This window comes from Candoia aspera, chromosome 4, assembly GCF_035149785.1.
Source record: "Candoia aspera isolate rCanAsp1 chromosome 4, rCanAsp1.hap2, whole genome shotgun sequence".
In the NCBI taxonomy this organism is placed as follows: Eukaryota; Metazoa; Chordata; class Lepidosauria; order Squamata; family Boidae; genus Candoia; species Candoia aspera.
The window spans coordinates 20,166,925-20,179,101 of NC_086156.1; the positions used below are offsets into that span (position 1 = coordinate 20,166,925).

Below are 12,177 nucleotides of genomic sequence, written 5' to 3' on the forward strand. Positions count from 1 at the left end.
AATCATACTTTGTAATGATTCTCAGAATGCATAAAACAAAAATATTGGGAATATCATAGTCACATGTTGCTGTCAGGCATGTTACTGTATGGGTTTATTTGGATTTTGCCTTAGCATTTTGTGTTAGAATAGTTATTACAATTTGTGAACCGTGATTTAGGGCTTACAGTTTTGGGTGAATCCAGCTAATTGTGTTTAGTAAATCATAGTTAAACAAAGGCTTATTGCAACTTCCAAACCTAGCTTGTAGTTCAGAGCCAAATCTCTGTATTGTTTTATTTTTATTCTGTAAACAGTAAAGTATCATATTGTTGCTGTTTATTGTTATTTGCAGGTTAATAGGCTAGATAGAGCAAGTTTTTTTTCTTCATTTTTTAAGGATAATCTGTTGGTGGCTGCATGGTAGGCAGGGTTGAAGCAAGCCATATTGGGTGTGTGTGTGTGTGGCAGAGTGAGGAAGCAGAACACGCTTCTTTGTTTGACACCCTTTTCCCTCATCAACTGCAACTTTTCATATACAGTACATGGAATAGCAGCACAAATCATAATGTTTCGATGATAGCTTATATCTTACTTCAGTGAGCTACGGCATCTTGAATGATTGATGTATCCACAAATTATAATGATGATTTTCCAACAAAAACTAGATTCCACTTTAGGAATAAAAGCACCAGTGTTTCCTATCATTACTGCTATACACCAAGTCTTCCTGCTTCTGCATTGTAAAAACACACAAGGGAATTTATTGATGGCACTTGTAAGGGCTCATGAAAGCTATTACATTCGTCTCCAACAATGCTTTTTCATGTACATTAGCTATTTCAGAAAAGCATGGTCTAATCCTGTTCATTATGCCACAGCACAATAGTGTAGAGAAGACGTAACTGTTCCCATGTTCTCATAGCATACCAGAAGAAATACCTTTTTCTAATCTAGGGGAAGGAAGCCTGTGGACCTGGAGGTAATTTCATGCTATCTTCAGCATAATTTTAACCCCACTGCCACCCCCTACCAGTGTAAGATGAAAATTATTCCTGCTGCCTGGTAGTTGGAAAAGAAAGAAAAGGGTATAAGCTATCATCAAAACATTATGATTTGTGCTGCTATTCCATGTACTGTATATGCAAAGTTGCAGTTGATGAGGCTGGGAAAAATCTTTTAATCCCCCCCTTTCTTGCAGCCCTTTTACTTGACTTTATACAATTTTCCCTTCATATTTTGTTTTCTTGTCTCCTTTTACGAAAATTTAAATAATCATTTTTTCTTCAGCCAGATCTTTTTTGTACCGCATCCAGTTCTTTCATCTTCTTCAGGCTGAACTTACTATTTTAATTAGCTAAAGGAAAATCACCATCCTAATGCAGTGTTTGGATTTTCAGTTTATGTTAAAAAGATGCATTTGCTTACTTAATTTTACAGAATTGTACCCTCCTCCCCAGTTTTCTAGGATCTGACTTAAATATATTTATTTTATGATCCATTGTTTTTACAGCTTTAGCATTATGCACAAAGCATCATGTGTAGATTTTTTTCCTGTTTCCAAACTAATTTTACAGATTTTCTTGTATCTGATGTACTCTGATGATGAACTTCAAAGCACAGGAGAAAGATAATCTCAGGCTGGAAGTTCAAAGAGAAATTCTGATTTTAAAAGAGCTTTATGTCCAGTACCAGGCAATATCAAATCTCACCAAGCTTTTTTCTTTTCTAGGAACTGCTGGTTTGCGTCTCATAAATGTTTAACATCCAGTTCAGAATATTGTATGATTCTCCCAAATGATCAGGAACCAAACATCTGTGCTTCAGATTCTAACTTCCATCCATGATTCTTTTTTTTTTTACCCTATGAAAGCACTAGTTTTGATACAACATCAGTCGCTAGAAGAAGGCAAAGATTACTATGGATGCTCTTAGGCTCTCATTTGAAATCTAAATCTAAATTTTTGCTGCCTTGCATGGGTATATTGAACATTAGAGATACAATTGGCCTTCTTCAAAGTGGCAGCTGTATTTCTGTATTTCTTTATTGTATATATTGCACAGAAAGGTCTTAAGTACTGAGATGGTGTAACCTCTGCCTATCTAAATCCCATAGGGTTAGATTGGGATTCTACTGAAAAAGATTTGGATTGCAAATATTTCTTTTATTAGTTCTACAGTATATATCCAATTCAGCAACACAGGATTTAACACAGAAGAATTCTGAATTAACCTAAACTGTGCAGAGTCAAAGTGCTTCTTTGTCAATTATACATTCGGTTAGTCAAATGTTCACTAAGATGCTGAAAGGTTCAATGATTGCTCTGCAGCTAGTCAGTTCCCGTTTTCTGCTTATAGCTGGGTGGGTTGCCTGAATCCAGTCCAGTCATGGGATTTGTAAGCCTTTGTTGTGAAAACCCAACTGACTGTGATTTATTTCATAAACCTTAACTAGACAAATCCAAGTTGGTTTTGTGTGAACACAGCCAGAAAATCATTTCCCATCCTCTTCTAACCCATTCAATTCATGCTAGGCTGACACAATATAATAATCAGCTTCTCAGTAGATTGCACCAATCTTTTTTTTCCTGCAGACATCCCTTTCAATCATGAATCTGTCCTTATAGGGTTAAACCTAAGAGTTCATAGGTATTTAAATGGCCCTACAAGTGGTGCAGGATATACTCTGCCACCTCTTGCATGGTGTCACAGAAGTGCTACTTATCCCGTCAGTAGTACCGGTGAGTGGCAATCTTTCCCAACAACTTCCCTTCCTCGTTGCATCTACAATATTTCTTCTCTTATTGCTGCACCTTTCTCCTTGTCTGTTATTTACTGGACACCATAAAAATTGTTATGCCCTCCAGTTGGAAACTGCAGCCTCATGAATGAGTTATATATTATCCAAGTTGTGAGCTGCTAATTGGTTTGGTTCATTGCTAGGTAACGTAGTCCTGAGAAAGTGGAAAGTGTGAGAAAGAAACTCCAAATAACCCCACCTTGATTTTGTTTGGCGTAAGAGGGGGCAGAAAGTTTCAAGTTTCTGTTATTATATATTAAGTTACTAAGTTTCTGTTATTATATCCTACATCAGTACAGTTGTATTCCTGAAATCTTTGCTCTGCCTGTTACCTGACCTGGCCCACCTTGAGGGGCTGGCAGAGGCAGTCTGTTGCTGCTGGCTGAGAGAAAGCAAGCTTTTGTGCCCTCTTGTATTGATAGCTAGACCTTGGCGTAGGCTATTCTGACTAGGTGGAAGCTAGCTGCAAATATGACCCGATCAATGCTTCAACCCAATTGCACTGTGTCACTACAGTACAGTATGTTTAATACTTGGACTATATCAGGAAGAAGAAACCCATGGAATGTGGGTCCTGTATTTTGACATCAGTAAGTCATATTTTTCATGGATTTAAATGCAATGAATTGAATAAAAGTGTTTTAATATATTGGACATTTATAGATTGTTTCATTTCTGGAGATGGTGTTTGAAAACACTGTTAATATGATTTGGTCTTATGCCATAGTGTCTCCCTTTTCATTAATTATCTCACGTAACTATGGATTGGGAGGCTCTGCTCACAATCACTCATGCTCTAGTCACCTCCAGATTAGACTACTGTAATGCATTCTATATGGGGCTGACCTTGAAGAGTATTCAGAAGCTTCAGCTGGTGCAGAATGCAGTGGCGTGGGCAGTTATGTGTGCCCCTAGGATGGCATATGTTACACCTCTGCTCTGCGAGCTGCATTGGCTGCCAGTTTGCATCTGGGTCCAATTCAAGGTGGTGGTTTTTTAAAGCCCTTCATGGCATGGGGCCAGGTTATCTGAGGGACCACCTCTCCCTAATTATATCAGCCCAGCCCATTAGATCTGGCAGAGAGGGCATGCTGTGGATACCATTGGCCAGAGACCTATATTTGGTGGGTCCCAGGTGGCGGGCCTTTTCTGCCATGGTGCCCACCTTATGGAACATTCTCCCCCCACCCCGATATTCAGTTAACAACATCCCTTTTGACGTTTCGGAAGTCCCTCAAGACCTGGCTATGCCACCAGGCCTGGGGGTCCCAGGGAACTGGGCATCTGTTGAGATGGCTCCACTATTGAGGTGGATGTACTCATTCTCTCTCTGCCTGGGGTTTGTATATATTTCTGTTTTAATTAATTTTTTAATGTGGATTTTTATATTTTTAATGCTTGTTTTTATATATGTATTGTTTTTATTTGATTATTGTATGCCACCCAGAGTTATTTCCTGTGAGATGGGCAGCTATATAAATCTGACAAATAAATAAATAAATAAATAAATAAATAAATATCAGTTTAATTTTGGGAGACTCAATGGTTTTTGCAGATGTTTATGCACTTTTGAACTATGTATCAGTGGTGTGAAAGCTAATAAGGGGACAAAGTCCTTGGACACTGCATGCTCTTATAACAGAAAAATGCTGATATTATAAAGGTGGAAAGAGCCTTGTTCTCCATAAATTATACCTTAGCCTAAGGAACTTATTTCTCTGTCCCTGACTGAGCTAGCATTGCATCACCTGAGGACTGTTTAGACATTTAGTCTACATGATTAATTTCCCATGTTTTTTCTTCCTTTAAAATTAGGTAAATGGACTAAAAGCATATTAATTGCTTATTATGTGAGCGTATATGTAAGACTAATTGAATTTCATTGAATATTCATATAAATCCTAGAAAAAACCTGTAATAGTTGTAGTAAACATCAGATTAGAGCAGAAACAAGCAAACCACATTGTGGCTTAGCATTATAATGGACTCATGCTATTATCTGAGTGGTAATTTTGTTAAAAAATATTTTTAACATAGATAATTATAGATAACTCATAAAACCTGCCAGGTTACAGCTTTGTAAAAGTGAAGATCTGTATGGTATTCCATGAGTTACTAAGTTAAAACGTAGTATAAATAGTATTTACAGGAATGTAGCACTGTATTTCAAACTGAAGGAGGGATAGTGTTTTGAAGGCATGGTTTTCTTTATGGTGCATTATTGTTAAGCACATTGTCTATTTATGTGAAGGAAAGGTGCTGACCCTATTAACATTAATAAGGATGACCTTTGGGGAAGTGGAATATGAATGAACCCTTTGTGCACAGTTCATAAAGGGGCTGAGTTTGCATTTAAAATAAGGACTGTGATCAAGATAGTAAAAGGCAGAACCGTATACCCAACAAGACATTAAAGGTCACTTGATGGAGACTTTTTTTCCCAAGCTGCATTGCATGTTCTATGTAGCAGCAATTGTGATTAGCAAAGGCAAACTGCTTCTTTGATTTTCATCCTTATGCACTTTGTACTAATTATATGAATAAATACTGTATATATCTTGGATTGAACATTTCTGGCAAAAGGATCAGTTTCTCCTTGCTTTTGCTTTTGCTTATTTGTCTTCTGTTTTAATATTGTTTTTGTTTTCTAGGACTTCCTCTTATACTTTCAAGCATAATGCATATACTGTATAAAAGAACTTTAAAAAAAAGAATTTTATTAAATTTCAGAAAAAGAAGAGATACAGAAAAACAAAAAAACTACACAAAGAACTAAAAATGTGAAAACACAGGAGAAAAATTTTAAATAGATTACAAAAAGAAGTGACTTCCGACTTTAAACATCAAGGATATACAGCAATTTTCCATAATCAATCCCTTACTCTAAATTAAACCAAGATCACATTATTTCTACAAGTCAACAAGTTAGCACATTATAAAAATCACTAAATACCATTGCTCCCTCCCTTTATATTAAAAGAAAAGAAAAAATATAAATCACCTAATCAACTCCCCCCCCAATATAACAATTACTTAATTATTCCCTTCCTACTACTATTCTATACATTCTGGTCTACTGTAATAAGGATCAAAAATAAAAAAGCATGTAAATTGTTTGCCATTATAATTAATAATACAAGAAGCATGAATTAATATTAAAATTAATATTAATATTAAAAAATAAACATAATCCCAATTATTAATGATAAGTAAAATCATCCAAAGCCAAAAGACCATCCAGATAAATATTTTTGGTCCCTTAACCCACTTCAAAATAGACCAAGCCATGTACATATCCCCATAATAAACACAGAGCTATTATCTTAAAAAGATCAAACAGCCCAACTGCTCCCCTCACCAACACAGACTTCTCTTCAAAATACCTCCCATACATAATAACCCCTTCTTTTCCATAACGTTCCATCAGAAAGTCAAATTCACTGTGTCTTGCAGCTCAATTTCTCCTTTTAAGTTCTTCAGTTCAGCATTGTCAGTTTCATCCAGGATTTCAACAGAAGCCTGAATCTCACTCTTAGGAGAGACATCTCCATCACTGTTAGATTCTTCAGTTCCATCCACAATGTCCCCAACCAGATGGCACATTTTAGACCACATTTTCCACAATGCTCTGAATGCGTAATAAATTGGCAGGAATCAGAAAAAATCTGCTTAATATCTGCTTTAATATCTCAGTGAAAGTCAGAGAAAGCCTGGTTAAGATCCTCCATGTCTGAGGCAGTAAATTATGGCACCCCTAGATACTTAACCAGCAGAAGTGAAAGGTAGTGGAAAATTTCCAAACTGAGTTAAGATAAGATAACAGACAATTCCCCAGAGAAAGGAGTGGCAGGAAAATAAAAGTTTGAAACGGCAGATCCAGCGTGCAGGAAAAATCTTCAAAATTAGCACAACAATAATAACAAGGAGACAATAACATACTCTCAACCCTCCTTAGTATTGGATAGAAAGCAAAATCCAAAGCTTCAAAACAAATTTAAAAAATTAATCACAAAAATAAAGATAAGCACCAAGAGAGATCGTTTCTCCTTAATGTAGAAAGCCTCTCTTAGGGTAGAAATACTTAAAAAAAATAAATTGGGTGCTTTAGAAATGGGGTGGCTGGACTTAATGTCCCTTTAAGACTAAAGCATGGCTTGGAAACGGTGACATCCCAGCCTCCTGGTGAAGTCTTACCCGTTGATCGCAGACACTGTTTACGATCTCCTGGCTGCAACTCCCATCCGGAGGACAAATGGGTGAATTCCAAGCATTTTCCTTGGTCCGGAAAAATGCTCCTGGCTTCAGGAGGAACCAGCCTGAGCCTGAAAAAACTGCCATGATGCCAGTTCTGCCTGTGGAGCTAGCTGCTCCATCTGCCAAGTTCCCACCGGAAGTCCCATCTAAGAACATTTTGTGGGCCAACAGTTTATTTTTTTTACTATAGTTCTTCTGCTACTATATTCCCATAGGCTTGAAGTAGCTTACAGAATGCCACGGCAAGGATTGAAATAAAAATAAAATAAAACATCCATACACATAAACATCCCACAAACTATGACTGTGCTGTCCGGTGGGGGTAAGCTAAATGTCTTAATTCTGAAACACCTTCTGAAAGAGCTTGGTCTTTGCTGCCCTTCAGAAGCACAATAAAGTAGAGGATTGTGGCTCCCTTCTTTTTAAAAAAAATTCTAGAACAAGCACTGGGGGTCTACTTGTTCTGAACTGAGGTTTCAGTATGAGAAATAGGGGGACTTCGGCCTATGCTATGTTTGCAATAAGGGGCCGTGGTGGCTCAGTGGTTAAGATGCTGAGTCAGAGTACCATTAAGGTCAGAAGCTTGGCAGTTCCAAACCCGAAAGTGCAAGCCACATGACGGAGTGAGCTCCCATCAACTTGTCCCAGCTCCTGCTAACCTAGCAGTTCGAAAGTATGCAAATGCAAGTAGATAAATAGGTACCACTTCAGTGGGAAAATAACAGGGACATGAAAGGAGCCCCCTTGGGCGTCTCCCGGGCAATGATGACGTCACCGGCAAATCCTTTCAATACAGAAGCGCCTTAGTAGGTGCTTCTGACACACAAAAAAATGTTTGCAATACAGATCATACCTGCCATTTACATTGCTCCCCAGAGACACACATTTGACAAAACAGGAATATTGGGATCACAGTGGGGGCCACGGGGTCAAACGTATCCCTGTCATTGGGACTGAGTACCCTGCACTTACTTAAAAGTAAAAGCTTAATTTTTTAAAAAAAAGTCATAAGTATCAGCTACTTTTTTGATGTAATATAAGCTTAGCCTTACCATTAACAAATTAGCTCCTGGAGTAAAATAGTTTGAGCGTGTGCTACAGTGCTACAGTGCTACAGTTAATTATTTAATCTTTTAAAGTGATTTAACGGAATAAAACCATAGATTTAAAAAAAAAAGAATTGCTCATTTATAAAATTGAATGGGTAGCAGTATCTTTAAAATGTATGGTTTGCTTGGTGTGTGCCTGCATGTGTAAGGGACTGAAAGTATTTGGGGCATTTATTCATATAAATTGATTGTTGATTAGTCCAGAGTTTTTAGATAACTGGTAAAAATGCTACCACTGATGTATGAAATACTTCCATCTGCAAGAATCATCTATGCAACATGCTTGTAGTACAGGAAGCTCTTAGGAACTGATCAAAATACATGTTTTGGAATAACCATTGAGATGCAAAGATATTTAAAGAGAATTTAAACAAAAAATAGCTTGATAAGGGGGATTAAGAAATAAAGAAGAAAAGCACCGATAACATCACAGTCTCTTTCTAACTCAGAGAGGTATCATTCTTTGCTCTTTTGGGGGGGGAGTCTGAAAAAGGAATTTATTAAAGAAAAAGAGAATAAGATATCCATGAATAAATAACAGTGTCTCCTGTTGCTTTCCTGGTTGTGAGGATGCTAGGCTTTATAATCCCATTGTCTTCACTGTTTTCTTTTTTAAAAAAGCCCCATTGCTTGCAAGCTACAATTTGAAGATAAGTATGCTCGCTAATTCGTTTGAAATTAATGAGCCAAAATGCAAGGCTAGTAACAAATAAGTTACAAATCAGTTTTAACTCTTTTATTGTTTCTCTTTGTTCCAGACACTACCCAAAGCAGTCCTTTACTACAGTGGCCGATACACCTGAAAATATTCGACTAAAACAGCAAAGTGAATTGCAAAGTCAGGTAATCTTTATCTTATTTTTTGTAAAGGTATTAATGCCAATCAGAGATCATTCTTTAAATTATCCCTGATAACTAATTTAATTAATCAGTAATTAAATGATTTTAGCATTACAGTAAGGGTTAGTTGAAAGATCACGTGGTTTTTTAAATCTCACATATAGGCATACTTTGTTCCTACTTTCTTATTTTAATGTGTCAATTAACAACCCAAAGATATGACTTACCTCTATATTTTGTCTATTAATAAGAATGGCTGTCTGACTGCTGGTTGTACGGAGCTCTCACACTGACTGCAAATAGAACTGATTTGACCAGGACTTAAAAATTTAGATCAGGTGGCACCTAATTCCAGGAAACATTGGTCTTTTTGATCAGTGAAGTTGATAAGATCTTGAATCCCAGCACCTTCTTGATGGAGATGCTGAAATCTTTAGTAGACAGGCATTCTTGCAATTGATGGGAGACAATAGTATGTCCTTCAGATGCCCAGAAATGTTTTTGCGTCCTTTCTTGGGGATTGCAAAACCCTGACCCTTTCATCTATTGTTTGAAAAAAAAAATCTGGCTCTAGAATTGTTAGCTGTGTTGGTGATTATATGGTTTATATGTTACATTAGAATGTGTGGGCAAGATGATTTGCCACACCTTATTTACACAGTTTAGTAAAGTGCCAGTTGATCTTGTGTCAACTGGTTACTCTATTATTTACAATCCATGTATGTAATTTCAATTTTTTTTTTGTCTTGGTATTAGCTATCCTACCAAATTTGTGTCACTGGCAAATTTGATAACCATTTCCTCCATCTCTCCTTCCATGTCATGAATGAAAATATTGAAAAGGAAAGCAGAATTGCTCTTAGATTATCTTTTTAAATTAATTTAAATATTATTTAATTGTTGTATCTTTATTATCTTATTTAGGATGGATGGTTTCATTGTTGAATGTTCATGTAATTGTTTTTGTTTACAACCAAAACAATGGGCTTCTTTTGAGGAGGAAGAACAGTATGTATAATTTCCCCCCTACTTTATTCTAGTATGTTGTATGCATATACTGTATAAAGGCATTCACACAGTCTAGAATATAGTAGGGTAAAGTGAGTCAAATGGTCAGCCTGGTTACACATATTCACTAAAGGCAACAAGAGAAGCTTGCATGCCCATGTGAGTCAAATTTGCATTGTTCTTCTTCCTACTTGTCTTGTAATTTTCTTAAAAATTAGCTTGTACTAAAAAGAAATTTTAGAATTTTAAATGTTGATATAAAAAAACCCTTTGTTCTATATCAACATTTAATTTCCCCTTCTTTAGAAGGGATTTTTCTATATCTTGCAAAACTCCAGACAACTACTTGATAGCATGAAAGGGATATAGAAAACTCTGACTGTTTGTTGTCATATATTGATCATCTGGATTTTTGCAGCCTAGAATAGGGTAGCCATAGTGTATTATGAAACTGTTGCTTTCATGCATTTCTGATTTAGCATTTAGGTTTCAGGGTTATAAATGATGAGTCAGTGATCCACTGAGAGTCAGATGATTAATGAAAAGACTACAGCATTTAATCTACACATTCACTGGTGTGAAAATATTCAGGTGTCATGTGAAATCCTGATATGAAAATAGAAATTTGAAAAGAGTGAAGTGTGAATCAAGGTGGTGTTGTTGACAACAAAACCTCTAAAGGGACGAAGTATATAAAAGGGTAGGAAAGATGATGTAATTGAATTAAACATCCTTGAAGATGTATAAGGATGATTGCTTCATTCATATGTTTTAGTGAATGTTTAAAAGTGTTTTTTACATACACAGCTGTATACAGGAACTCTACACTGTAAGGGTTTTTGATTGTAGAAATATAGGAAAGACTAAATATTTAATTCATATATTTAATTCATATTGTTCAGGATCCCCTCCTGATTGTAAACTGGTGGAGATAAGACTTAACATTCCTCATATTTTCTCCATCCCCAAATGGTGTCCAATCTGTTCATGTGTAAATTTTCACACTAAGAAAGGTGACTTCTAGGTTTGAATACGGACAATATTATACACTACAATATTGCTCAAGCTATTTTAGATAGCATTTGTTACAATATAGTAGTATCTATTACGTCCTTTTTTTAAAAATCTGGTAACTTATTTTAAGCCAGAGGGCAGGAGAGAAAATGACTTTCTATTTGGGTGGTTTATAAGTACAGTAACAAATAATTATTATATTTTAACTTCCCAATGTGATGAAAGGCACATTTCTTACAATAAGTTGAGTTTTGGGTCATGGGGACTGGCTGAGAGAATAATCCAGAAAGAGACATCTATGCCTGATTTGCAGCAGTGGATTGTTGGTATCATAAGCATCTGTTACAAGCCATAGTAACGTTTTATGAGGAAATGATGGCAAGTTAGAAACACAAGTCTACAGGAAAACTACCCATACCAACCAAGTGCTCCATTACTAAAGTAACAATCTAACCTCCCACAAGAGGAGCTGTGTAAGAACTTTATTCAGATGAGCACAAATGCACTGCAGCAACCTAGAACACCAGAAAAAGGAAACAGACTGCCTATACAACATCTTCCAACAAAATGGTTACCCACACAACTTTATCAAAAAGTGCCTGACCACTCAACCCACTGTAACACAACCAACACAAACTATGAAAAGGGTAACACTGCCATAGATCAAAAGCATCTCAGAAACTACCAACAGACTGTTACAACCACATGGCATCACCATAGCACATAAACCAACTAAAACTCTTCAAAACATATTAAGTAACCCAAAAGACCCAATAGCCTAAGAAGAAAAAACAGGAGTTATTTACAACATACAGTGCAAAGACTGTAACAGCCACTATGTAGGACAGACAGGCAGAAGACTAGCAGAACGCATCCATGAACACCAACTAGCAGTCAGAAGACACGATGAGAACTCCTTAATCTCACAACACATGGACAGACTCAACCATAGTTTCAATTGGGAAACTGTCAGCATCCTAGACCAAGCCAAATCCAAAAATGCTAGAGAATTCCTGGAAGCTTGGCACTCTAACAAAGTAGCCATCAACAGACACACAGAGGTAAACAATGTTTACATACCATTCAAAAGAGACAATAGAAAAGCCAGAAGACCAGTACACCTCTCCAGCAGTCAACACCCAGATATGCAAAAATCAACACTAGGATTAACAC

The 12,177-nt window shown here is 36.5% G+C and overlaps 1 protein-coding gene across 1 annotated transcript in view; it reads left to right on the plus strand.

Moving 5' to 3' along the window:
- The window catches only part of NEBL (nebulette), a 159,306-nt gene that overhangs the window by 55,535 nt on the left and 91,594 nt on the right, over positions 1-12,177 (plus strand). Inside the window, exon 3 of the mRNA XM_063303539.1 lies at positions 8,901-8,985. Within this exon, the coding sequence (XP_063159609.1) occupies positions 8,901-8,985 (85 nt within the window). The remainder of the gene's footprint in view (positions 1-8,900; positions 8,986-12,177) is intronic.